This window comes from Coloeus monedula (genome assembly GCF_965178545.1).
Source record: "Coloeus monedula genome assembly, chromosome: 16".
In the NCBI taxonomy this organism is placed as follows: Eukaryota; Metazoa; Chordata; class Aves; order Passeriformes; family Corvidae; genus Coloeus; species Coloeus monedula.
Genome location: NC_138796.1, coordinates 6,909,496 through 6,937,151, shown reverse-complemented (window position 1 = coordinate 6,937,151; position 27,656 = coordinate 6,909,496). Strand labels below are relative to the sequence as shown.

Here is a 27,656-nt window from a genome sequence, read left to right as displayed (position 1 = left end):
CAGGGGTCCCTTATCACGTGGGCCCCGTGTCGCGGGGGTCCCGGTGTCGCGGAACACCTCATGTCGCGGAGTGGTGACGCGCCATGACGTCACAACTGCCCCCCCCCCAGCGCTGCTGAGTCACGGCCCCTCCCGCGCGCCTGACGCGGGGCCGGCGGTTGCCATAGCGACCGCGCTTCTCGCGAGAGGCGGCGGAAGTGGCGCGCGGCGGCGGGCGTCTCGCGGACCCCGCGGCGGCCCCTCATTGGCGGACGGCGGGCGGCGGCTCCCGGCGCGCGCCGTTCCCCCGCCCCGCCCCTCAGCGCGCGCGGCCGCGGCGCGAGCCGCCAAGATGGCGTCGGCCCTGGAGCAGTTCGTCAACAGCGTCCGGCAGCTCTCGGCCCAGGGTGAGGGGGACGGGGCCGGCCGGGGCGACCGGGAGGACGGGGCGAGCCCGCGGGGCCGAGGGAGGACGGCGAATACCGAAGGAGTTCGTCAAACCGCGCGGGTGACGGGGGGGCGGGCCGGGGCCTGCCCGTTCGCAGGGCGCTCCCTCAGGCGCGGGTCCGGGCTGCTGCACCCCCGGGGCTGCGGGGCCCAACCCGGGTTAATTCGGGGGCTGCGGGCCCCGTGCCGGGGTCAATTTGGGGCAGCCCCGGCGGGATCCCGGCGGTGTGACAGGGCACGAGAGGCCGGCGGTGCTCTCACGGAGCTCCGTGATTCTCCCATGGGGTGGTTTCGGTAGCGGAGCCCGCACCAGTGATCCTGACAAAATATGAGCCTTTGAAATAGGGGGAGGAGCGAGCATCGCTAGGGCTTTAACTGGGATTGTGTGGCCCAGCCTGTCACCTCTGTAATGAACGGGCCGGTTGTGATAAGTGTGATTTAAAATATATTTCTGAACTGTCCAAGTTTCCGTGCTCTACATTTCCAAGCAGAGCATGGACAGAGGGTCAGAGAGTCCTGCCCCACCACCGAACTCTGTGACAGATCTGAGACTGTAACCACGTGTTCACAAAGGGTTTTAATAATCACGGTTCGAATTTCTTAGTTTCCCTGCCAAACTCCTAATTTTACTGTGTGTGGGCGCAGCGTTTCCTGGTTCTTGAACTTTCCCTCTGTGTTGATGCTCTGTGAAATGTGTTTTGACTGGTCTCTGCCTAAAATGTTTCCTCCCAGAAGCTGATCAAAAATTGGTGTTTCCCAACGTGGCCCCAGGTTTTATCTCTGGCAGTCCTTGGGTTGAGCTCCAGCTTTCTCTTACTCTGGTTTCGCTTATTAAACACAAAGTATTTTTACTCTAGAGACAATTTATACCTGCAAGGTGTGGGTGCAAACCACATAGAAGATGGATCTTTGTTCTCCTGTAGTTGAGCTGGAGAACTTTCTATCACAAGTTTTTGGGGGTGCAGAAGGCTCAAGGGGAGACTGGTTGGCTTTATGGAAGTTCTCCATGAGGCATGAGCTAGGGAGATGTTCTCTGTGAGAAAGTCCCAGCACAATAAGGACATGGACCTGTTGGAGCAAGTCTGGATGAGGCCACCAAGATCATTGGAGGGATGGAGCTATGAGGAAAGGCTGAGATGATCTGGATTGTTCTGGAAAAGGGAAGGTTCTGGGGTGGCCTCATTGTGGCCTTCCAGTATCTGAAGGGAGCTGCAAAAAAGATGGAAGAGAGACTATTTTTAAGGGCCGGGAGGGACAGGAAAAGGGGAATGGCTTCAAACTGACAAGAGGGTAGGGCTAGATTGGATATTAGGAAAGAATTCTTCCCTATGAGGGTGCTGAGGCCCTTGCACAGGTTGCCCAGGGAAGCTGTGGCTGCTCTATCCCTGGAAGTGTTCAAGCCGGGTTGGACAGGGCTTGGAGCACCCTGGGATAGTGGAAGGTGTCCCTGCCCATGGCCGAGGTTTGGGATGTGATGATCCTTAAAGTCGCTTCTAATCCAAACCATTCTGGGATTCTGTGAAAGTTAATCCAGAGCCAGACGGGCAGCTGGACGTGAGAGCACTCAGGAGAAATGGGTGTACTTCTGGTGGTTTCTGACTGTCATTTGGCTGCCTGGGAGGTGACATAAAGGGACATTTAGCTGGGCCTGGTATGGGAGTTTCTACTTAGACTATAAGTTGTTCAGTGTATGTGTGTGGGTAGAGGGTTAGATCACAGAATCCCAGAATGGTTTGGGTTGGAAGGAACCTTAAAGGTCATCTCTTTCCAGCCTGTGCCATGGGCAGGGACATCCTCCACTAGACCACTTTGCTCAGAGTCTGTTTGGGGAGGGGAGTTGGCTTTGTTTTTTCAGGGGAATGCTAAGTGATAGAACTGTAGAAGGGATGGATTTCTGGAATAAGGAGGACACCAGAACTAGGGTTTTGCAGTGCCTGAACTCCATTATCAAAACACAGAGAGTTTTACAAGCCCCATTCCTTCCCATGTTTATGTCTTTTTTTAACTCCATATGGAGGAGAGCAGTTTTGGAGGAGAGTTTCTGGAGTTTCTGGGTTCTGGTCCCCCATCTGGAATTTTTGATCCCTCTGTCACTTCAAAACTGACATTTCATTGCTAGAATTTCCCAAGTTTTGCTTTCTCAAAGGAAAAGGCCAGAGACCTGAGGGTAGTGTAAATCTCTCTGAATGGACTCACTATTCCTCTTTTTATGGAGACTTTTGTTGAGAGAACCTCTGTTTTTTCTCTCTAATCTGCAAGGATTGAACATTGAAACAATACTCTGCTTCAGAAGGGCGTAGTTTTAATTAATTCAATTAATTGTGGGGGAGGAAGAGCTTGAAAGCAGTTCATGGGAATGGATCTGCTTTCTTTATAAGGGTTTTGGGGCTTACTGTACCTTCCTAAATCAAAGGAGTCACTTTTCATGCTGTGTTCATAGCTCACACCATATAGAATAACATTGTAGTTTTAATTGTACAAAGTAAATTTAAGGACAGGTTTTTAAATACTTTTGTTGTAGGTACTTAGTTGTAACTTTAATGTCTACTTCAAAAAAATGCTTATGAGCAGACCTGAAGAGTGGGTAGGGCTTGAGGACCAGCAAGGAAGAAGCTCTGGTATTTGTTTTATTAAAAAAAAAAAAACATGTGGTGGGTAGAAAATGAATGCCTATTTTATTAAAGAAAATTAAAACTTGGGGTGATATTACTATTTCCTGAGGTTACATAGGGAAGCAGGTTATAATGAGGTATGGGAATGGGTGAATGTTCTCTAATTAGGCTTTGACAACAATACTTTTTGTTTTTCAGGGCAAATGACCCAGCTTTGTGAACTGATCAATAAAAGTGGAGAGCTGCTAGCAAAAAATCTTTCCCATCTGGATACAGTGCTCGGTGCCCTGGATGTACAGGAACACTCACTAGGTGTTCTTGCTGTCTTGTAAGTGTTGCTTGCTTTTAACTAAATATTAAAACTTCAGGCAATGAGCTGAACTGTCAGCCAAGAAACGTGTTTTGTTCTGGCACTGGCACAAGTTGCCTGAAGAATCTGTGTCTGCCCCATCCCTGGAAGTGTCCAAGCCCAGGTTGGACGGGGCTTGGAGCAACCTGGGATAGTGGAAGGTGTCCCTGCCCATGGCAGGGATTGGAACTGGATGGGCTTGAAGGTCCCTTCCAACCCAGCCCATTCTGGGATTCCATGATAAGTGTTTTTCCATATGTGTTCAGCAAAAAGATATAAAATGAGCTTTTTAAACTTTATTTTCAGGCCGTTAATGCACTGAACCGTAAGCATGGAGCAAGACGTTTTGTTCCACTAAAAAATGGGCTTTTATCGTGGGTCTTGGGTGTTTGTTTTTAGACAGCACTGAGGCTCTTGCTGCTGTCTGGAGTTTAAGATAAAACCTGAGTTGCCTTGGGGATGCTGAACTAAGGTTAAGATATTTAGTCTTGAAGTTCAAACTGGCTGTATCTGATTTCAAGGGAACTATCTGCAGGTTCCACTGCTATTTTAAAATTATCTTTTAAGGGAAAGACCAGAATTCTAGTGCTGATTCTACTACACTTTTGAAACAAAATACTGATAGTACTGAAAATGATATTTGTTTGCCATTGTAGTTTGCACTAAATTGAGAATTATGTTGTGCAGAGAAAGGTATTTTCAAATGTTGTTGTGCAGCTACTGGGGAAATCCTATGCCATGTCTCATAAGCACTCTGGATTTGTTTGCAAGCACCTGCATGTAAAGACTTAGGAGTGAAGATTAATCTTTTTTATGAACCTCCAAGCAATAAATGCTAAACCTTTTGTTTCTTTGTTTCAGGTTTGTGAAGTTTTCTATGCCCAGCATCCCTGACTTCGAAACGTTATTCTCACAGGTGCAGCTTTTTATCAGCACTTGTAATGGAGAACACATTAGATATGCAACAGACACTTGTAAGTTAAGCTTAATTTCAGACTTGATATATTTTTGGATAGTTTGGTAATACTGCTTTTTCACTGGGGTGTTTTTTTGTTTGTTTTTTACTATGTTTAGTTGCTGGCCTGTGCCACCAGTTAACAAATGCCCTTGTGGAGAGAAAACAGGTGAGCAAGTATCATCTAGTACAAATAAGCCACTACATACCCAAGGCTTAAAGGGGATGTTACCAGCCTCTTACTCCATAAAGATTTGCCACTAACTTCACATCCGATGTTTCTGTGCAGCTCCTTAGTTGTTAAGCTTACTGAAAGGTAATGAACCAAATTCAAAATCCTAAGATTTCTTTAGGGAAAACCTAAGGAAGATAATTTTTGGGGGAAAAGAGTCACCTAAAAACATGCTCTCCCACACAAAGTAGGAAATATGCAGTACCAAGAATGTTCTTCAGACAATGTGTACATGAATAGAGGAGAGAGCTGCAAAGGTTATTAACACTGCTGAGCCAGTGATTTTAGTTTCAGTGTTATTCTCACTGGTGTTATATCATGTTCTTATATGAAATGCTTATATGAAATAATATGAAATTTCTTATATGAAATGTGCAGGAAACTTGATTAAGAAATATTTGACCAGTGGTTTCATTGCTAAAATCCTGACTTTTCAGGCCACTTAGGTGAAATCTAGCTTGAGATAGACAAGATTTGATCTCTACTTCAAAGTGGAGTGAAGTGAGAGCCTTGTCTTTAGTATTTGGTGGGAGTTTAGATGGAGTCATGCAGTCAAGAACGGTTTTCTTATTGATACAGATTACTGTATTCCTGATGAGTTTGGCTTTGTGGAGCAGAATTGATGACTTTATCAGGAGAAGTTGTGTAGCCAAGGTTAATTTTATTTTCCAAGAGACTGCGATATCCTACAAAAAGGGAACCTCAAGTTAACTATTACTTAATGGAACCTGTCAATTAGTGTTATTTTTCATTTGTAAGTGTCAACATAAGATCCAATGTGCTGCCATCTATGAGAAATTATCTGAAAGAGATGTAATTTCTGACAGCCCCTGCGAGGAGTTAGCATTCTCAGACAAGCCATAGACAAGATGCAGATGAACACAAACCAGCTGACCTCAATACACGCAGATCTCTGCCAGGTAAGGGGGTCAGAAGGGCTTTTTTTGTGAGAATAAAAGCTTATAAAATACCTATAAACCTTCAAGGAAATGCGTGTTCACATATTGCAGTGTAAGAATGGATTTTCAGTTGGTTTTTTGTTTTGTTTGGTTTTTTTCCCAATAGTAAATTAGATGATATACTGAAATAAAATCTGAATCTGATATACAGATTAATTACTAATTTTAAATGTTCAGTGCATGTCCTCAGGTCTTTGATTTTGTTTATGACTTCAGAAAGTCCTTTGACATCCCTTCTCTGTGGGCTGAAAGTCACACAAAGCTTATCTGGGGTGATATCAGTGTAATATCCAGCTACTGTCTGCTCAAGTCTGACAAAAGACATGTTTGTCTCAGTGTCTTTGGCCTGGGTTTGTGCTTCTGTCTCATGGCTCCTGGGATTTAGTTGACAGGAACGTTCAGAGCAATATTTAGTGCTGACAGGCCTGGAGTTTCAAACAGCTTTGTCAAAGTTTAATTTCTTTACGAGTCAGATAATTTTATAACAGTTCATAATCTCTGTTAAGGGTTTTCAGCCTGTGTTACTCCACTACTGACATGCTCTGTTTTTTTTACTTGTGGGAGAGTGATATTTATGCAGTAGTATTAATTAATGTAGTTTTAATTCCTTCTCATGGAAATTTGAATGGAAATGGCTAATTTATGAAAACTTGATTTATTTTCTTGTAGCTCTGTTTGTTAGCAAAATGCTTTAAACCTGCCCTCCCGTATCTAGATGTGGACATGATGGATATTTGTAAAGAGAATGGGGCATATGATGCGAAGCACTTTTTATGTTACTACTACTATGGTGGGATGATATACACTGGGCTAAAGAACTTTGAAAGAGCACTCTACTTTTATGAACAGGTAACATGAAATGAAATGATAAGTCCGAAGTGTGATCTCTGGAAAGGCAAAAGTAGATGTGTAACAGTGCTGAGAAAACACAGCACCTTTGAACTGTCACAAGCAAACTGTCTTTGGAGGTGTTTTCCTTTAAGAAAGTCTCTTAACAGCCTTATTGCACTGTAAAGCTGTGCAGCTCAAAGGGTGATGTTAAATTTATCTCACTATAAATATTTTTCAGTTGCCTGCTTGAAACTGCAGCACAGAAACAGGTCACAGGCTGACACACGGTTGTGCATCCTTAAAAAATAGGCCAGTGATTTTGCTAAGGCCTTGGCTACTTCTATGAGAGGAGTTATGCTTCTTCAAGGCTGTTACAATATTTTCTGGTTTTGCTTTATCTGGGAAAGAAAAGGAAATAGCAAAATTGGGAAAACTTTGTATGTGAAGGAGATGCTGTGAAATGTGCCAAACAAATTGGTGCAGCATTTTTCCTTTTTGTAAACAAGGGTCAGCTCTTGAGTAATTCCAATATCACAGTAAACTAAATTCCTTTTTCCCTATTCTGCAGACATCTGATAATGTAACAGCTTTATAAAACCTCTTTGAGGGTCCGTGTAAATCCAGGTTCACAAGTAGCTACAGGTGACTTCTGGTACTTTAGCTATATTCCAAGGAAGGAAGTTCTGATTGTATCTGAGCAGGGCTGTTTTAAGACAGGCACTGCTGTAACATGATATGTTTTGAGTAGCTTGTATAAAATTTCCTTTTTCCATGTATTTCTGGATAATTAATTTTGACAGAAGTTAGTTAAGCTTCAGCGCTCAAAGGAGAATTTCATATGTCACTATCCTTTCTGCATGCAGCTGGAAATTGAGTTTTTTGTTCATGGAGTAGCTACCAGGATCTACCAGTAAGCAGACTAAATTTCTGTTCCATTTCTTTCTCTCTTGCTTAGGCAATAACTACACCAGCCATGGCAGTCAGTCATATTATGTTGGAATCATATAAAAAGTATATCCTAGTTTCTTTGATACTACTTGGCAAAGTTCAGCAGCTACCAAAATACACTTCCCAGATAGTTGGTAGATTCATTAAGGTAAGTATTGCAAATACATCTAAATAATAGATCAACAAATCTGAATTTGTAAATGTGTAAAAGTGGAAGGTGTCCCTGTCCATGGCAGGGGTTTGGAGTGAGATGAAGGTCCTTTCCAACCCAAACCATTCTATGATTGTATGATATTGGTGATACAGGTTTTTAAAATTTGGGAAAACTTCAGGGTTGAATAGTACCAATCAATATTCCTTTTGCTGATACTGCACATTCTTTTACAGCTTTTTATGTTAGAATTTAAAAAATATTCAGATTTCACTTGGCTTTCAAGCTGCAGTGTCCTTGTGAAAAGATTTGACCTGTAACTTCATCTGATTGAAGTACAAAATGCTAAACAGTTTATTTCCAAACCCCAGGTTTTTTTAAGAATAAAAGCTTCTGAAAAAAAGGCCAAGTTTGGAGTCTGTAAGCATTCAGATAGGAGGTGTAGGGTGGGAGACAAAACTGCTACTGAGAGAGGTCTGATGCTAAGTAACATACTTTTGAAGGTTAGTTCTTATTTAACACCGAGTTTGTTAATTTGTGACCAGAGAGTTCCAAAATTATTCTAGCTTCAGAGACTAATAAACAAGCTCAAAACATGTTAAGGTAATTTATTTGTTGATTTTTGACCAGAGAGTTCCAAAATTATTCTGGCTTCAGAGACTAATAAACAAGTTCAAAACATGTTAAGGTAATTTAGGTGAACTGATTTCCCTCTCTGAGTCTCTGCTGTTGATGCTGTGGCCCAATGTGGTCAGGGATGTCTTAGAGGGCAGAACAAATACAATGACCAGGCAATACCCTACTTACCCTACTTACCTCCAACTCAGCTGGTCAACTGAGAGAGTTTTTTCACACTGCTGTAAGTAAAACTGTGACACAGAGGTCCTGGAATGATGTTGATTAAATGTTACACTGCAGTAACACAGATTTAGTGTATGAGGGTCTGTCCTTGCCATGAAGCCATGTATGGGTATCTTGTCCTTTTATGAGAAACGCCTGAGCTACTTAAATCTACTTCCATGCCTGCATGGCTTCTAATGTTGGAGCACTGAATAGATTTTGTGAGGCTGGTTGAACACTGTGTTCTTTAAGAAGGGTTCTCATTTTTCTAATTGCAGCCTCTTAGCAATGCTTACCATGAATTAGCACAAGTTTATTCAACCAATAAACCTTCGGAGCTTCGTAATCTGGTGAACAAACACAGTGAAACTTTCACAAGGGATAACAATATGGGGCTGGTTAAGCAGTGCTTGTCATCTCTCTACAAAAAGAATATTCAGAGGCTAACCAAGGTAAGAGAGACTGTGAGCAGTTTTCCTCTAAGAGTGTATTTCTGAAATATATTCAATTTAGAGCTAAATGATAACACAGTAATGTGACAGAAATTACTAAAACTGAGATTGGTGTCTGAAACAAAGGAAACTAAAATGCCCTGTATAGGAAAACAATTCAGTTGCCTGCTTATGCATTACTTAAAAGGTGATTCAATCTGTCTGTCAAGGGGGTTTGCCCACGAGGTTTTTGTAGATAATCAAAAAAGTGAGCACTTTAACCCAGTGACCTTCATCCCTATTCAAAAAATAGAAAAACTGAACATTACAGGCCACTTCATTAGAAAAGAGTTAGTGAATAGGACAGATTTTGGAAGTGTTTGAAATAAAAGGAAAAACAGAAGCACTGAAGTGATTTACCCCAACAGCTGAGAGATCACATTAATTCTGAAAGGTGATTGGGGAAAGCTGGTTTTTGGCAAGTTTATATGATATTTGTTGCAGTAGAAAAGAAATCTCATAATGAGGTTTTTATATTCATTTCTTGAAGGAAATTAAAGGGACAGAGAGTCATGTTTTTTGGGTAGAAAGGTGAAAGAAGAGGTTGGACATGATCAGGACTGTCTGGTATAAAATGAAATTGCAGGGATGAGTAATGACTCCATACGTGCTCAGTGTAACAAATTAATGTCAGGAGAAAGAACTGACTCACTCTCATGATCCCTTTAATAACTGTGTGTTCCACTTGTTTCTTCCCATCAGACTTCCACAGTCAGGTTACACAGGCCATGAAGCATCAACAGGGAAAATCCTTAACATCCAGTTTTAACACTTTGATACTTTCTAAATTTCAGACGTTTTTAACATTGTCATTACAAGACATGGCAAGTCGAGTGCAGCTGTCAGGGCCCCAAGAAGCAGAAAAATACGTCCTCCACATGGTAAGACCTCTGACTTGGTTAAACTATCCCATAATTAGTGTTTGGATTGGCAGTGCACATTCTGAACAGTTCTTTTTCGTGGTGGAGGAAATGCTGTCAGTCTGCTGTGGTGTTTAGACTGTTCTCAAAAAATGTCAAAAGCTGTTCTCCACGTAGGATAAGGCAGGAATCATGTGTTTTTGGGAACCTGTGGGAAATAAAAGCAACCAAGTTAAGACAATTCCACAGAGTCTGTGTGTTGCTGTTACCTGAAATTCTGTTCTTGGTGATAACTTCTATTAAACCCTCTGTCATTTCAGATAGAAGATGGTGAAATCTTTGCAAGTATTAATCAGAAAGATGGTATGGTCTGTTTCCATGATAATCCTGAAAAATATAACAATCCAGCTATGCTTCATAACATTGATCAGGAGGTAAATCTCAACTGCTTTTGGAATTCTTACCAAAGAACCTTAGTCTGTAATCAGAGAGCTGCTGGCAGAGGCCAGTGTAGTAACTTAGATACAGAGAGTGAGGACTGTGAATCATTATTTGACTGCTTTACAGTATTTTCACGGATTTTAGATTAATAGTCTCTGTCAACGTGTTTCCCATTGTGTCCTGCACAGCTTGAGCTGTTTCAGGAGACTGACTGCTTGCTGTTGGTGATGGGAAGATTCTTGAATGGATTAGAAAGATTGTTTTTAGAGTTTTAATCTTCAAGGATCACTTCCATTGGCTCTCAATAACCTGCCTGTAGGTTAAGGTGTTTGACCCTTGTGGGACTGTCTATCAATGGCCTTAAAAAGGGCTGTTAGGAAGACATGGATCAAATGAAGGGAATAAAAAATGGTCTGATGCTTCTGTTTGGGAGGTGAGGGATGAGAACAATTTGATGTGGAACTTCAGTGATGGCAAAAGTTATTGGTTCTACATGGCACAGCCATGAAATGTCTTGAAGATCAGGTGCAAGCTGGTCAAAGTAATCAATTTCATACATATTTTTAAGATGCTGAAATGTATAGAGCTTGATGAACGACTGAAAGCCATGGATCAAGAGATCACTGTGAACCCTCAGTTTGTGCAGAAGGTAATTGATATAATGTCTAGTAAGGGTATGTGAGAGATTCATTCAGTGCAGTGACTGTGTTGTACTGAATGTCAGTATTTACAGTGTTGTTATTATACTTTATTAATAATATGTGCATAAACATCATGACACATCAGAAGGATAATTTATTATTTTTGAAGGTGTTTTTTCCTAATTAATCTTGTAGTGATTTCAACCAGAAAATGAAGTGCATGTTATTTCATAGGCACTTTATTTTCCTGCCTGTTCACTTCAAAGAACTGTCTTTCTCAAGCCTGCAGACCTGTTTCTGAACAGAACTAACTCTCTCCCTTTCAGAGTATGGGCTCTCAAGAAGATGACTCAGGGACCAAACCATCCAGTTATTCTTGAAATTAATGTTGCTCACCACTCCGCTTTCAAGTAAAAGCTTATGAAAGAATCACGCCTGGAACAGGGCATTGAGGAGTTCCACAAAGAGAGCAGAGAGAACTGAGCTTTGCTTTTCACCTGGACATTAAGAAAATAAAAGAACACCCTCTCAGTACTGTATAATATCAGAAATATTCTCTGCAAAGAAAAAGGAAATCTCAAAAGAAACTTAAAAGTCTGTTGTGGATTTATTTATCTTCAGATTAACATCGTTAATGCATTAAATAATCTACCTTTTGTTTTAAAGGGTTTGAATGTTGCCGTGTTTCTGTAGCAGTCCTTCTCTTCTGCAAAAAAAAAAGTGTTATTCAGGGAAGAATACAAACTAGTGTTGGTTCACTAACAAGATAATTACTGGTTCATTATTCTGTATTTAAAGTTGGCTCGAAGTGCAGATTTATCGTATGTGTGGTGGGGGCAGAGGGGTGGAGTTCAAGCAAATCATAATGTAGAGAATTTGCATATGCCCAATGTAGCTGGTGCTGTCTGTTAAAGGAGGAAATGAGAACAGTTCTTCCCCAAAGGATGAGGATGTCAACGTATCCTTGTAAGGAAGTTTGCTGCAAAGTAGGAATCATATATGGAAAACATACATGACAGCTGTTTATGATTTTAAGTTTCTGGTACAAAATATCTGCTAATATTATTTGCTCTTAGATGAAACTTACTAGACCTAAACAAAAGGATATTTGGAAAACGTTGGTGTCCTGGAGGATTCTAGGTAGGAAGTTGTTTACACTGAAAGAAATTTAAATGTTTGTTCCTGTGCAACTGGCATGAAGGTTTTCAACAGGCTGATAGTTTCTTTGGTGGAAACCAGTATTTCTGCATGGAACATAAATAGAATTCTATACAGCTCTCAAAATGCAGGATTTTTTCTGAGATAACATGTTGGAATGATACCTGGTTTTTAATTTACTATTTTAGACTTTAAAACTTTGTTACTGGATTCTTTAAAGTGCTTCACCCCTTAAATCATTGAGCTGTTTAATTTTCTGTTGTTCTCGTGTATCTGAAGATTCTCACTGTTCCAACACCTTCCTGTCAGGCAGATATAAACCTGTCATCAAGTCAGAAAATGAGAAGCCACTGCTTCCTACTGAAACACCTGACCAGGAGCTGCTTGCTCCTGCTACCCTGCCAGCTTGTTTCCAGGCAGGAGCTGAGCATTCCTGGCTCTTGCTGTGTGAAGTTTGTATGTATTGAGGTCACCTGTGGTTGAAAATGCTCCATTTGTGCTTCCAGTGCTGATACAGAAGTGTTGGGGTTTTCACTTAAAACCGGTGTCCCATGTCTAGCAGAGCCTCTGTGACAGCAGGGTGCTGCTTTCTGGTGAAGAGGTGTCCCAGATTGTGGTTGGTGGTGAAGGATGTTTCTGAAAGTATAAAATAGCAGTTCACTATTGAACACAGTGGAGGTCCACAGTGTGAGCAGCTCATCACTTCCTAACAGAGAGAATTCCATTGGGACAACTTTTATACCTGATCTTTAAGCAAAATCCTGGGTTTTTTCGTAACTCGCATTACCAACCTTGGAACTAGAAGAGATTTATGATTTTGAAGGTTTTTATCCTAATTAATCCTGCGGTCATTTCAATGCTGAACATACATCAACATCATTTTCCTCTCTGGTCCCATGGAAGTGTTAAATGAGTAATTAGTGATGCTGGAGCCCAAAGCAGGGTGATTGTTGCAACCACGGGTGGCACTCCTGGAAGGGACTGCAAACAACTGACCCCAAACCCCACCCATCCAGAAATGTGCCTGGCTCAACTCTCCTTGCCAGTGGCTCCCTTGTCAGAGGAGAATGTATTCAGGATGCTGTCATAGAGTTGGAGAAAAAACAGGAATATCCACTTTTACACTACTAGTTCCTAGTAATGAGCGTGGATTTACCTGCTGAGAGCTGCAGGATGGTTTCCCAGCTGTGAAATTGGAAGCAAACTAATCTATGCAGCTGGCAAATAGCTCTAGATTGTTCTCTTTTTTCTTGCCTAAAGTAGATAAAACAAATCCATGCTCACATCAACAGGATGGCAAAAATAGCTGTATAATAGTTTCAAGTGATATATTCCATTATATATCTGATTTTTAAGAGGGCAAATGCTTTTAAAGTTAGAAAACGGCTGAGGTTCCTTTTCTGGCGTGGATAGTTGTGCTGTTAATGTCTGAATTCTGTTAGAAATTCAAAGTCAGGTCTCACCTGTAATATCAGTAGATAAAGCATTCACCAAAAGTGCTCCAGGGAAGGGCTTTTAAGTCTTAGTTTGATAAACACACATGGTCTGGCATCTGCATGTCTTGAGATAGCACTGAAATTAAGTCAGATTTTTAATGAAGCAGCTCCTTCCAAGTCTTGGAGCTAATGGCATGGGCTGTGGTCAACCGAGAGGCTTTGAGAACACTTGGGCTTTCTGGTTTTAATTTGTATTTACTGCAAGGAAGGACTTCTGCTCAAATCTAGGAACACTGTGTGCTGTGCTGCTCCCAACTTGGACTCTCAGAGGTCCCGTGGCTGTTTCTTTCCCATCGTGCATGGTCACAAGATGTGTCCAGGGAATACTGAGTGCATGCTTTGATATCTGACTCTGATTTTGATACATTTTAATTAGCAAAGATGCAAAATACACTTCTGAAGGCAGCGTTAGATGTGCAACTGCAGTTCATAGCCACAGGAGGGGTCTCTAGGCCAGTTACTGTGAGATTTTGAAATGTTTCTAAGAAGGAATGTTTGGAAGCTGTTTGTGTACAACCCCCACTCCTGTTTTTGTGCCACCGAGGAGCCCCAGTGCGTGACCTCCGCTGAACCATCGCTCCACTGAGTAACTCCAGCTGCCTCCTCTCCACAACTTCCCTCTGTGTCCCACAGCACAGCCACAGCCCCGTGTTTGTGTTGTCATAGGCAATCTGTATAACCTAGGAAATGTTCTCTGCGTGGCCCTGCTGGCCCAGGAGGTTAGTCCTGAGAAGTTGTTTAAATGTACTATTGGAAAATAAAGATAACAAACGAGGCATTCTTAGTTTGTCTTAAATGAGACTGTAGGTCTTTTGTATTTGGGTTTTCCTTAGATTTTTGGGGGGGATCTCTTGTTCTGGTTGCTTTTCAGGAGATGATTTTGGCTGACTGGGGAGGCTGCTGGTTGCCTGCTCTGTGTGGCAGTGCCCTCTGCTCCGGAGGTGTTCAAGCCCTGCTGGTGACTCCTCGGTGCTCTCCTGAGCAATTCTGAGTAGAAATAGTCTTTCTTTTGTGTCTTTCTTGAGAAGTGCTGCTGCAGGTCCTTGTCTAGATGGGCTTTGGGATTTTGGATGGAACACTTACTCTGAGCAATCTGGTCTAGTGAAGATGTCCCTGCCCATGGCAGGGGGTTGGAATGGGATGGCCCATAAGGTCTTTCCAATGCAAACCATTCTGGGATTCATGTCTGACCTCTGTGTTTCTGTAATAATCCATCTTGCAGGCCATCTGGGTATTGTTTTTATCAGAGCCGTAATTATTAGTCCATGTGTGGCTGCTTGGATCCAGAGGCATGTCTTATAGTGGTATCAGCTGCTCTTGTCTTGGGATTGAAGTACAAGTTTTACTCAGTTGAATAATCTATGCTGTTATATTCTTGAAAATTTACTATTTTCATTCAGATTCGGGTATTTAAAACTCTGTAAGGGGCAACTCCAAGGGGCAGGGAAGAATCCGGTACTTTGTTATTTTGAAGCCTAATAGTTCACATGGAATTTGGTTAGCTTTCTGTCATAGATTCCTAGAGGTCTATAATCTTTTAATACTTAAACTTGATACCCTGAAGAGAAACTGGAGTAGTTTAATGGAAATGAAGAGCCTGAACAGATTTAACTTTGGCATTTGCTCCCTGGTCTTCCCGGGCTGTACCTGAGTAAACACCATAGAGCTGCTTTATAAATCGGGAAACGACAATACTTCGAAGCCTTCATCTGCCATAATCTTACATTCTAAGCACTTTAAAGAATTAAGACAGACGGTGGGTGCTGAGTCTCCAGTGGAGAAGTCGCGCCGAGCCTGCGAAGAACACGGCACCGCCCTGAGGCGGGGGGCAGTGCCGGGAAGGGGCCCTGCGGCAGCCGATGGCGAAGCTCGCTAACGCGGCAGCCTCTGCCCCCGGCCCCGGCCCCGCCGCGTCCCCCCGCTCCCGGTTCCCGTCCCGGCTCCTTCGGGGGCTCCGCCCGCGGCCGCCCGGGGTTCCCTCCCAGCGCCCGCTGCTCACGTGACCCACAGTGAGGACCGTACCATCCCGCGGGGGGAGCGCGGCCCGCTCCCGGGGCGGCCCCCGCGGGTCGCAGGCTGCCGCTCGTCCCTTCTCGTGTTCCCGGTGATCAAACACCTCTGTTCCCACTCTGCGCTGTGACAGCTGGACGGGTGTAGCGGCGCGAGGGGAGGAAGCGCCTTCTATGCCTCCTCATGTCCCCTCTCCCTTGAGGTAATGGCTCCGCCCGGCCCATGTGGACAGTGCGGCCCTGGGCCGAGCCACTGCTGCAGCCGGGGAGGTAGCTGTTCCCCAGGAGAACGGCGGGACGGCCACCTCAGTCCCACGGTACGAACGGGCTTCTCATCTCTCTCTCTCGTACTTTTTTCTCCATCTTCTCGCTTCTCCGCGGCGTCGACGGGCGCGCGGGCGAGGAGCTGTCTGCCCCTGTCCCCCCCCCCAGCTGGCAGTGAGGGTGGTACGGCCGGTGGGTCAGTCGGTGTCAGGCGCCCGCGGACACGGGACGGGCCGGGGGAGCCGCGGTGAGCGGGGTCTCCGGGCACGGGGAGCCGGGACTGGGCCGGGGGTGACCGGGCACGGGGAACCGGACACGGAGCCCGGCAGGATAGGCCGGCCCGGGTCCGGCAGGGCCTGAGGCGTTCGGATCCGCGGGCGCTCAGCAGGGCCGGACCGTTCCGGCCTGAGGCTCCGGGCACGGGGGTCGGGTCTTTGTGACCTCAGCCTTGATCCAGAGGAGGCCACCAAGTTGGTCAGAGGAGAGGAACACCTCTCCTTTGAGGAAAGGCTGGAAGAATAGGGATTGTTCAGCCTAGAAAACAGAAGCCTTGGGGGTGACCTACTTGTGGCCTTCCAGTACCTAAAGGAACTTACAGGAAAGATGTGGCAAGACTTTACAGGGGTCTGCAGTGACAGGACAAGCTTCAAACTGACAGCGGAGCTAGATGGGATACTGGGAAGAAATTTGCGCTGTGAGGGTGGTGAGGCCCTGGCACAGGTTGGCCGGAGAAGCTGTGGCTGCCCCATCCCTGGAAATGTTCAAGCCAGGTTGGACAGGGCTTGGAGCAACCTGGGATGGTGGAAGGTGTCCCTGCCCATGGCAGGGGGTTGTACTGGATGATTTTCAAGGTCCCTTCCAACCCAAACCATTTCGGGACTCCCTGAACCTGTCCCTGTAAGACTGGAGGTGTCTGGGCATAAGGTGTTGGTCCAGCCTCATTCACCCCCGTGGGGCTTGAGGTGTCCTGGCTCAGTGTCCAGGATATGGGCACGGCAGGTTGGGTTGCTTGAGCCCGTCCCATCAGTACACAGAAGGTTGGTCCTGGATCAGTGGAATGCCCAGGAGGGTGTTGAAGTCACCATTGCTGGAGGGGTTTAAGGAAAGACTGGATGTGGCACTCAGTGTTCTGGTCTGGGTGTCAAGGTGGGGATCTCAAGTTGGACTCAATGGTCTTGGAGTTCCCAGGCTCAGGCTGAGCTTAAGGCCAGCTGTTCCTGGAGGGATGCAGAACAGGACTGGCACCAGTGAGGCCTGAGAGATGCTGTGATACCCCGTGTGCTGACCGTGTGCTCTCTCTCTTCCTGGCTGCAGGAGGCCTGGCAGGTGTGCTGAGCCCTCACTATGAACGCTATCGTTGCTCTGTGCCATTTCTGTGAGCTCCACGGCCCTCGCACCCTGTTCTGCACCGAGGTCCTGCATTCACCGCTCCCGCAGGGCGCCGGCAGCGGGGACATCTCCGGGCAGAATGAACAGGCAGAAGAGGAGGAAGGTGGGATTCAGATGAGCAGCCGGATCCGCTCACACAGCCCGGCTGAAGGGGCCAGCGCCGACTCCAGCAGCCCAGGGCCAAAGAAATCAGACATGTGTGAGGCAAGTGTGAAAATCTGTGTATGGGCATTGGTGTCCTTGGCTTGGCTAAAGGGCTCTGGGATTCTCTGATGTAAATTCAATTGTTTAGAGAGAAAAAAATGTGAACAGAACTTGTTTTGTATGTGTCAGTGCCAGAAGATCTCCAAGTCCTCATAAACTGCAAGCTAGCCCTAAGTCTAATCCTAATGATCCATCACAAGAGGATGGAGGAGCTGTTGTTGAATACATACACCTTGACAGGACCTTGAGGTCTTTAAGCTTTGTGATTCTGTGGTTCTCTTGTGGATAAGAAATGCTTTCCTAATCCTCAAAGAGCATTTACTTTGTTAGATTAGGTCAGATCATTTATTAATAATAATTTTAAGAGCAGTATTGGTTAGGAAACATATAAAAAGCAAAATCAATTAAAACAATAGGAAAAATGTATATTCTCAGTCGTTCAGGGCTGTTCAGCCTGGAGAACAGAAGTTTGTGTGGAGACCTCACAGCAGCCTTCCAGTGTCTGAAGGGGCCTGTAGGGAATCCAGAGAGGGACTCTTCATCAGAAACTGCAGTGATAGGACAAGGAGCAGTGTGTTGAAACTGAAAGAGGGGGAATTTAGGTTGGATATACTAAAGGAATTTTTCCCTGTCAGGGTGGTAAGGCCCTGGCACAGGTTGCCCCATCCCTGGAAGTGTCCCAGGCCAGGTTGGACAGGGCTTGGGGCAACCTGGGATAGTGGGAGGTGTCCCTGCCCATGGCAGGGGGTGGAACGAGGTGATCTTTAAGGTCCCTTCCAACCCAAACCATTCCATAATTCTATGATTCGCATACTTGTCTTCTATCAGTACTTGCTCTGACATATTTATTATTTACTTTCCCTTCAGCTGTAGAGCCAGTTTTGTTTGGCCAGTTGGTTTCACAGCTGCTGTAACTGAACTTTACCAGCTGTAGAGCCAGCACCAAGTTCACAATGAAATTAAATAGTGGAAAATGAGCATAAGAACAGAGGAAGTATATCAGAGTTTTGTGTGAGGAGCTGAGTTCAAATCCTGACCCTGATTCACATTCCTTGTGTTCTGAGTCTTTGTGTTCCTGTCTGTGTGTGTGAATAACATTTTATGGTGTTTTGGAGGGAACAAAGCTTCAGAACTCTTTGAAAACCTGAGATAACTGCACTCTCATTTATGGCTGGATGTGCTTTTCTGCCTTCAGGGCTGCCGCTCTCTTGCAGGAGGACACCCGGGGTACGTCAGCCACGACAAAGAGACCTCGATCAAGTACGTCAGCCACCAGCACCCAAACCACCCCCAGCTGTTCAGCATCGTGCGCCAGGCCTGCGTCCGCAGCCTCAGCTGTGAGGTACCTGCCTTGGAGGACAGGGAAACACTATTTATGGCTCCTGTATCACTTCAGATCCAAGATATTCCTTAGCTGATCCTGGCTGCTCTGTGCGGACTGAAACACTGAGGGAACGAGGTGGAAAGACAGGCGCAGAAGTCTGTTTATTCCAGAATTGGTGGTATTTTTTCACCTTGATCTTTGATAACCTTGAGGGTTCCTTCCTCTCACGTTGTGAGGCTAAAAATATCCCCTTCTTGGTTTTGTTCCTTGTGCTTATTAATTTTCATTGTAAGATAACCTATTCTTGTAAAAACCTCCGAATCTGTTGTTGAGTGTCCTTTGTAGACCATTAATATTCATCCTCTAACAGATATGAAGGAAAAACCTTACAGATTAATGAGCAATTGTGTGTCAGGATCAGCAAAATTGCTTCTGGATTCTCAGTATTGTAGTTCAATGGAGCTGAATTCTTAAAATACAGTTAAATGTAAGGATTTGGAGTGTTTGTAGGATACCTCTGGAGGGCTGTTGGACCACACTTTTGGGGTAGTAGCGTAAAAAGGCTTCATTTATTTACCAAGTGGATGTTAAAGTGCAGGAAGCTGTTTAGTTGGTTACTCTGTGATGTATTTAATGACTTTGGTGTGTGTCCCTTCCCTTCAGGTCTGCCCAGGACGTGAAGGCCCAATTTTTTTCGGAGATGAACAGCATGGTTTTGTGTTCAGCCACACCTTCTTTATCAAAGACAGCCTGGCTCGAGGTTTCCAGCGCTGGTACAGCATCATCACCATCATGATGGACCGGATTTACCTCATCAACTCCTGGCCTTTCTTGCTGGGAAAAATCAGAGGCATCATTGATGAGCTCCAGGGCAAAGCGCTGAAGGTGGGTCAGTGCAGAGTTCCTGTGACTCAATGTCAGTGCAGCATCATGATCCCTGATTGACAGCTGAGTCAAAAAGCTGATCCAGTTCATGCCAGGGTAATTGTTAAGATTGACACAAGGAGAATGGCGTGTATCCCCATCCCTGGAAGTCTTCACAGCCAGGTTGGACAGGGCTTGGAGCAACCTGGTCTAGTGGAAGATGTCCCTGCCTGTGGCAGGGTGGTTGGAACAAGTTGAATTTTAAGGTCCTTTCCGACCCAAACCGTTCCAGGATTCTGTGTTTGGCATGTAGGAGGGAAGGAACAGGGTATTTTTGTCACTTGAAACACTTGATGCTTTTTACAGGCCTGGTAGACAACAGCTCTGTTACAAATGCAAGTAAGTAAATCTGGGGAGGACAGTGATTTTGGAGCACAGATGTTACCTAGTGATAATTTTAGTCCATCTAAGAATAAGATGTCCCTTCACTCTGTTTTCCTATAACTGGATGGGTCTGTGTGACGCACCCTTTTCACTTGGTATTTTTGTTGTGATTTTTTGGCTGAGCTCTGTGCAAACACTGAATCTCTTTCAGTCTGTGACGCTGCCCTTGTTGTGTGTGCAGGTGTTTGAAGCAGAGCAGTTTGGGTGCCCCCAGCGTGCCCAGCGCATGAACACAGCCTTCACCCCCTTCCTGCACCAGCGCAACGGGAACGCCGCCCGCTCCCTGACATCCCTGACCAACGACGAGAACCTCTGGGCCTGTCTGCACACCTCCTTTGCTTGGTAATGCACTGCTGTTCTCAGCTTGTACAGCTCCTTCCTGAGGAGGATATTGCCATATCCTGAAAGACTGGGAATGTGATTTGAGTGTTTGGTTTGTTTTTTTTTTTTTGAGGTAATACTTAGACTGTGCTGAGTAGCATCTGAACTGGAAAGAGCCAACACTGATGCCTTTAGGACAAATAAATGTCTTTTTACTGTGAAGTAAAACTAATGTGGCAGCTAATAGAGGCCATGGCTGTGCAGATGGAAAGGTTTTGAAGTGTGGAAGTGTGGAAGAAGGATAAAAGATGCTCCTACCCCCAGTGTGTTGCACCCCGAATTCACATGTGACAGACCGTGGTGGTTCACCTGGGAGTGCCTCTGTGTTGGGATCAGCAGCATGGGACATGCAGCCATTGGGCTCTGAGAGAGTCCAGTTGTTCCAGTGCCTGACTGGTTCATTAAACTTCCCTGGAAAGATGCCACAGGGAGGGTTGCAACACTGGCATGTGATTTGGATGGGGGATAAGCATGCTGCACAAAGAAATTGCAGAACAGTGGGATGTGGGTGACTTTGCATGGCAGGGATTGTAAGATGGGCTGATAGTCCCACACTGATGAAAGCACAGGGATGTGCTGGTTAGTGCTGGATTTTTTATTGACATCATGGCACCAAGTGTCTTACTGGATTTTTGCACCTGGCAAGCTGCATGAACCCTGCTACTCTTCCTTTCAATGTCTCCAGGCTTCTGAAAGCTTGTGGTAGCCGGCTTACAGAGAAGCTTCTGGAGGGAGCACCCACAGAAGACACCCTTGTTCAGATGGAGAAACTTGCAGGTGAGCTAGAAGTTTCCAGAGCTGCAAAGACCCTCTGAGAATGCTTTAGATGGTGAAACCCTGGGTCCTTTGATCAGCATCTTAAGCACAAACATTGCTCATCTCCTTTACCTTCATGGTAGTCCCTGAAGCAGCTGATCCACTCTCCCATCTAGAGATGGCTCTGACAGGAATGTGAAATCCAGGCACCTCAAAGGCTCTCTGCACCTGGTGTTTGTCACTTGAGTAGCAGTGTTGCATCATCAAGATTGTTCTCTCTGGCTGGGCTGGCCCTCCCAATGAATCTCTATAGCCAGGAGGATTTGCAGTCACAACATATGCATTTCTTGCTTCTTTTTCTACAAACTTTCTAAAAGTAAAGGATCATACGGGTTTTTTTCCTGCATTGAATTATTTTATCAACCCATTTAGACTAGAGTCTACAAAGCTTTGGCCATAACTTTTAAAACAAGAATAGAGAACATAGCTGATAAAAAAATATGACTTTCTGTTCTGTAGAAGATGAAAAATTCCTTCTTGACCCTTGAGTAGTTATTTTTATCTGAATTAACACGTCATTAACACTTTGGTGTGTCTGTGCTGCTGCCAGTACTTTCATTTACTGTGTTCTGAGCTCTCTCTTCCCACATACACCCATGTGGGCACTTTCCAGTTTCCATTCCTAGACAGCAGCAATTTTTATGACCACTCTGGCTTTTTTTTTTTTTTTTCCGCTAGATCTGAAAGAAGAGTCAGAAGGCTGGGATGGTTCTGAGGAAGAAGAGAAGCCTTCTTCCCAGCCAGATGTTGTGGAAGGGCAGGAGCTGTCCAAAAGCTCCCCTGAAACATCTCTGATGCCAGATTGCAACAGCTGGAACATAGCTCACAGAAGGTTGTCTGTCTTTCGCTCTCTCAGGCACATGAGACAGGTAAGAAAGGGTGCTGAGTCCACAAGCTCTTTTCTCCTGATAATATCTTTTTTTAAAAAAGATACATTTATTTCCTGCAATCTGCACATGTCCTGGTGCTGTGTTCAGCACAGTGCCTGCCCAGCCAGGAACATGATGTGAACTGCATTTCCAGGCATGCTCCCTTCCTCATGTGGGCCTCTGGTGATCATCAGTCATGTGGGGTGGAGTCAGATGATTTCTCTCAAATTCTGCACTTTTCTTCTTCCCAAGAGCAGTAATTTAATACAGAAGTTGTGCAGCATCTTTAAAGCCAAGTAATATTTGCCTTTAAAAAAAGTGTTTCAGAGAGGAAAAATAATTTACAAATAGAATAAATTACTCTGTGCAGATCTTGCTTTTCTCCAGTGCTCCCAGTGACCTGGCTGAGGGGGAAGGTTCATGTGCTGAATTTCCATGTTTGTTCCTGCTGTTCAGTTCTAGCCATTTTCCTACCTGTCACTCATGTTTTTAATGGGGCAAACTGGACATTTCACTCATTTTTGTAACCAATGCAGAATGCTTTGGGTTTTTTTTTTTCCAGGTTCTTGGGGCATCAGCATTCCGAATGCTGGCTTGGCATGTTCTGATGGGGAACCAGGTCATCTGGAAAGCTCGAGATATGGATCTTGTCCAGTCTGCCTTTGATGTGCTACGGGTAGAAACATTTATTTCTTGGCTGCATATTTTTACATGTATTTCTCTACTACTCCAGCCTTTATAATGATCTGCCTCTGATATGTAATCTTGTGAAGAGTGTGTTCTAAATTATATGGGTTTTGAGAAAAACAACAATTAAAAAGGCCCAAAAAAATATGCACAACCTTTGGGTGTCTTGCTTGTCCTCAGTGACTGCATGGGCTCTCAAGCTGAGTGGGTTACTTCGATCCTCCAAATCAGGAGCATCTGCCTAAGCAGTGCTCCAGCTCTTGGTGAGCCCTGAAGTCAGGGAGAGAATTGTCCTTTAGTTTTACTTCCAGAGTTTCTCTTGACTGGTTTCCTTCCCCCTGCAGACGATGCTGCCCATCGGGTGTGTGCGGATCATCCCCTACAGTGACCAGTATGAGGAGGCCTATCGGTGCAACTTCCTAGGCCTGAGCCCACATGTCCAAATCCCACCCCACATCCTGTCGTCTGGTAAGAACCTCTTGCAGAACCTTCTCCTCTCGCTGTCATCTCATGTTAAAGGACACCAGATTTTTATTTTTTTTTAAATAAGTATTGCCTGCATGAAATAAAGCTTGAACTGCTTCATTTTGTTTTCCCCGTGTCTTTGCCTGGTCAGTGACTATAAGATGTGACACCTTCTCCAGGCACTGACCATAGCAGGGTCTGTTAGCTGTGTTTTGGAACCTGCCTTAGCACAGCTCACGTTCTTTTGGACTCTTGTTGCTCCAGAGTTTGCTGTCCTCGTGGAAGTCCGTGCTGCCACCCGCTCCAGCCTCTACCCAACCCTGTTTGATGATGAGCAGTCCCTCAACAAGTATGAGTTCATTGTCACCAGTGGGAGCCCTGTTGCAGCAGATCGAGGTGGGTGATTTGAAAGCAGAAAGAACCTCTGTCACTGAGATTCAAAGAGCATCTTGATCTTTAACTGGTTTTCATGTACTGGCCCTTAAGGAGGTTGGAGTAGAAGCTGGGTCAATATTCAGCTGGGGTTTAGCTGTTTGAGGTGAGGTTCACCACAGATTGTTCAATTATAAAAGATTTGTTCTACCAGATCAGCATTTTGCCTATTAATTTTCATAAATGAGAAATGGATTCTGTAACATACGTGTAAGAAAAATTGTAGGGAAATTACGTAGCCTACACTTTCAATCCTGGAATACTTGAGTATTTATTTTGAGTAAGACTAACTTGTAAGGACCACAACATCACTAATCTTCCACGTTCCACTTGATAGCCAAATATGACTGATAGAGAAATACCCAGACATTATTATATAATTTTACCTACTTCCTTCCAGCAGTTGAACATGTGCACTTAGGTGTGATTTGAGTAAGGTCCATCAGTCTCATGTTTTCTGTGAAGTCTTAATTTAGATGAATTGGCCTCACTGAGTGTCTCAAAAGACATGGCAGGTGACTCATCCTTCCTCTCTGTCCCTGAAGATAGAGAAGCAAAGCAGAGACTTCTCTCTGCATAGTGCTCTTCCTATTGCACATGTATGAATACACCAGTCTATTTTCCATCCAATCAGTGGCATGTCCAGAAACTTCTGGACAAAAATAATCACTGGAAGGTCTTTTCTCCACCACACCATCAAACTTACTAGGGAAAAAAGTCTCCTAGGGACTTCCAAAAAGTGGTCCAGGAATGCCTTGGGTTGGTTGCTGGTTTATTTTTTCTCTAAGTATCCTGGAACTGCCCTTAACAAGAGGAACATTAAACCAAGAGTAAGTTGAGGGTTCATATTTTTATATGTATGTACAAAGCATGAAGGCTTTTTCATAACCTTTTGTTTTTAAGGATCTTTTGATAAGGGCACAACAAAAGATAAGCAGCAGTTAAGAAGTGGGGCTGAAGAAAACAAAGGCCCCTGAACCTGTTTTGATGTCCCAGGGTCCTTCACTGAATTCCATGTTGCTTCTTGGATCAGATGGTTTTCTAATGGGATGATCTTCAGCTCCTCTTCCATGGAAATGAAATCCCAGCAGGCCACTGGGGGTTATATTTAAGAAGTAGTAGTAAGGGTGTAAGCAGTAACCTTTGGCTTGTGTGTCCTCTTTCTCACCCTTTCCCCCTTTTTCTGCTCCTGCAGTTGGCCCAACAATCTTGAACAAGATCGAAGCTGCCCTGACCAACCAGAACCTCTCCGTGGATGTTGTGGATCAGTGCCTTGTTTGCCTGAAGGAGGAGTGGATGAAGTAAGTAGAGCTACCTTGCTTTCAGGGGAGCAGCTTTGGCACTGCTCCTGGAACAGTTACAGCAGAGTGCAGGACACACTTCAGTCAGGTGACTTCTGCTGCAGTTCAGCAGTAGTTGGATTTACAGGAACAAATTAAGTCAGGAGTTAAGAATTTTCTACTCTAGTCCTAAATCTCCTTTTGGCTTTCAGCAGTTCTTAACCTTTATGCTTCAGTACACACATCTGTAGGTTACCTGCATGACAACACCTGTCTGCCTCACCTTGGTTAGGAGGATTAAATATGCAAATCCCTCTTTGCCTGTCAGCGTGGCCATACCCCAGCACAGGTAACACCCAAACACATGCCCAGGTTCTGCCTTCAGGCACTGCATTTCAGAGGTGCAGGTAGCTGTAAAGGAAGACCAGTCAGTCATGTGAAATAATTCATGGAATATCACGAGTTTGTGAATTTACCTGAAGGCCAGATGGGCCCTGGATTTGTCTCCCAGGGAAGATTCCCAGTTGTCACTATTAATTGTTCTACTTTCCGCTAGAGTGAAAAAACCAAACTAGAAATATGCCCATTATTACTGCAAATGAGTCATCTCCCTAACTAATCCCCCTCCTTCATCAAAGCATGAGAATAGTTTCCATGAAACAGTGGTTGAAGGATTTATTAACATGTAGTTGCAGCAGGTCCCAAGAGAAGCTCCAGTTCCTCCTTGTTCCCTGTTTGATGCGTGCGAGTCCATTTGATAATGACAGGAATCTCTTGTTCCTGCAGTAAAGTGAAAGTCCTCTTTAAATTCACTAAAGTGGACAGCAGACCCAAGGAGGATACCCAAAAACTGCTGAGCATTCTGGGAGCTGCAGAGGAGGACAATGTCAAGCTTCTCAAGTTCTGGATGACCGGCCTGAGCAAGACGTACAAGTCCCATCTGATGTCAACAGTTCGCAGCCCAACGTCCTCAGAGTCCCGGAATTAAAGGGTGCCCAACCTCCCCTGCTGCCTTCAGAGAAGAGCAGGGAACCCTGGTTACCTCTGCTGAGCCTGCAGCATGTGCTTTAGGTGGATAGTGAGGCTTCATCACTATTCTCCTGGTCCTCAAACCAACTTGAAGAGTGACTTGAGTCTTTTCTACTTGCTGTGAGACTGGACTAATAAGTGCTAATCCACAGTGCTTCTGTCTCTCCTGGAACTCAGCTCAATCTAGATGTGCACACTCGAGACTAAAACACAGCAATGCTCAAAGAACCAGCTAAATTAATTAAAATCCCATCCTGTCCTCATTAAGCATCATGGTGTGGCAGCAGGCCTCACCTTTGGATTCCTTGGCAGGCCTGTGACAACATCCAGAACTCCTGGGAGTGCATATGGTTAATCTCACTGAAATCCCTCATAAATCTCCTAAATGCCTGAGAGAGCAAGAACCAAAAATAAGAGACACGTCACAGGGTATGGATCACATGTAAATTATTTCAAACGACTTTGTGCTCAGATTTAAGAGACTATTTTCTGCTGTAGCATAAGTCAGGATATCCCACGGGAGTCCTGTCACTCCTCTTTATTTATTTATATCTTAACTTGAGACGGTTTTAGCATTTGCTTTGGAAATCTTGTCTGGGAGGGTGAATTGTAAAATAAGAAGTCTCAAAATGCAGCCTGCTTGCCTCTCAGAGGGGAAAATACTCGCCTTGTTTTGCCTGTGGTTGCAGAACTTCCAGGTAATTAAGATAACCTCGCCAGGATAAGGTTCTCTTCTGTATTTTTTAGCTTCCTAATTAAGTTAAGCAGAAGAGATTCAACCTGTAGGTGCTCCCTTATATAACTCTATAGTAGCCATTTTTGCTTAATAGTTGATGAAAACCTTGGTGCATTTTTTAATTACCTAACCAGATATTCCTTATCTGTACTGTAAGGAATCACTGTTTCTGTTGTGAAGTCTGGGATTTATGTCTTTTTTTTTGTTTTTCTGGATCATTATTGGGAACACTTGACATTACCACAGATATTTTGAACAAGCTAAAGGCAGGTTTTACCCAGGTGACCTACACTCACTCAAGCTCAGAGAGGATGTTCCAGCTTGTCACAAGTTCTGTTCTTATATATAAAATATGCAGGTTGATTTTTGTCTGGAACATCTGTAAAATGGAGACAGGCATTAAATCTCATAAGAGCTATTTTTGTAAAATGAACAAAGCCTGGTTTTGTGTTCATTTTCAATGTGTGTGTTGTGGGGGGGGAAGCAGCAATTGATCCACAAAATTCCTGCATCCATAGCCAAAATCTAATGTAGAGGATTTAATATAGTTCTTTTCTGCTTATCTTTGTATTGGTTTCTTGTAGACTGACCTAGTACTCTTTTTTTTAAAACTATTCTGGTCCAGTCCAGAGCTGCGTAACAGAGCAGGTGAGTTTGGCATCATTGGACATTGAGACCTTTTTGATTGCTGAACTGGTTTTGTCTTTTAAAAAATTCAGCTCTCCCAAGCAATCCAACATCAAAACCTACTCCAGTGGTTTGTTCCAAAACAGCAAAAGGTTGGTTGGTCACGAGATCGAGCCCGAGGCTGCTGCTTCTCCCTTGCTCTTGGTGAGTCGTGCACAATGTTGATCCCTCTCCATCCTGACCTGAACCAAGGCTGTCATGGACAACCAGACTCAGTTTTGAGCCAGGGCAAGGAAACCACTAACTTAACACTTATAAAATGCCCACAGGAAAGAAGGGGGAGAGCTGCCAAGTGAGTGAACCTACACCCCAGCTGTGCTTGCCTGCCAAAACACATCTATATGTGGGATTACCAAATGATTGCCTGGGCAGGTTCCTGCAGCTCG

General features: G+C 44.5%; 2 protein-coding genes across 3 annotated transcripts; both read left to right on the top strand.

Annotated features, from left to right (window-relative positions):
* Positions 1 to 291: 291 nt before the first annotated feature.
* Positions 292 to 11,401, top strand: COPS3 (COP9 signalosome subunit 3). Its single transcript, XM_082292243.1, has 12 exons — positions 292 to 386; positions 3,237 to 3,366; positions 4,249 to 4,361; positions 4,462 to 4,511; positions 5,402 to 5,494; positions 6,203 to 6,382; positions 7,320 to 7,460; positions 8,582 to 8,755; positions 9,589 to 9,675; positions 9,975 to 10,088; positions 10,664 to 10,744; positions 11,063 to 11,401. Exons 1-12 carry the CDS (start codon positions 332 to 334, stop codon positions 11,114 to 11,116), a joined length of 1,272 nt encoding a protein of 423 aa, XP_082148369.1. The 5' UTR covers positions 292 to 331; the 3' UTR covers positions 11,117 to 11,401.
* A 4,203-nt stretch (positions 11,402 to 15,604) lies between these two features.
* On the top strand, positions 15,605 to 27,020 carry FLCN (folliculin). Of its 2 annotated transcripts, none has more exons than XM_082292406.1 (12): positions 15,605 to 15,716; positions 16,978 to 17,256; positions 18,452 to 18,598; positions 19,244 to 19,465; positions 20,070 to 20,230; positions 20,955 to 21,046; positions 21,764 to 21,954; positions 22,517 to 22,630; positions 22,986 to 23,109; positions 23,371 to 23,502; positions 24,734 to 24,839; positions 25,605 to 27,020. In XM_082292406.1, exons 2-12 carry the CDS (start codon positions 17,008 to 17,010, stop codon positions 25,804 to 25,806), a joined length of 1,740 nt encoding a protein of 579 aa, XP_082148532.1. In that variant the 5' UTR covers positions 15,605 to 15,716; positions 16,978 to 17,007; the 3' UTR covers positions 25,807 to 27,020. The 2 variants fall into 2 exon arrangements, with proteins under 2 accessions (XP_082148532.1, XP_082148531.1); XM_082292405.1 differs by lacking the exon at positions 15,605 to 15,716 and adding an exon at positions 15,866 to 15,910.
* Positions 27,021 to 27,656: the final 636 nt, after the last annotated feature.

Excerpts from the sequence above, each read along its gene's own strand:
- COPS3 (XM_082292243.1), top strand. The coding sequence starts at position 332 with ATGGCGTCGGCCCTGGAGCAGTTCGTCAACAGCGTCCGGCAGCTCTCG. Across the intron at positions 7,461-8,581 it reads TAGTTGGTAGATTCATTAAG|CCTCTTAGCAATGCTTACCA; the intron begins GTAAGTATTGCA and ends TTCTAATTGCAG. Across the intron at positions 10,089-10,663 it reads TTCATAACATTGATCAGGAG|ATGCTGAAATGTATAGAGCT; the intron begins GTAAATCTCAAC and ends CATATTTTTAAG.
- FLCN (XM_082292406.1), top strand. The coding sequence starts at position 17,008 with ATGAACGCTATCGTTGCTCTGTGCCATTTCTGTGAGCTCCACGGCCCT. Across the intron at positions 20,231-20,954 it reads CTGCACACCTCCTTTGCTTG|GCTTCTGAAAGCTTGTGGTA; the intron begins GTAATGCACTGC and ends CAATGTCTCCAG. Across the intron at positions 21,955-22,516 it reads CTCTCAGGCACATGAGACAG|GTTCTTGGGGCATCAGCATT; the intron begins GTAAGAAAGGGT and ends TTTTTTTTCCAG.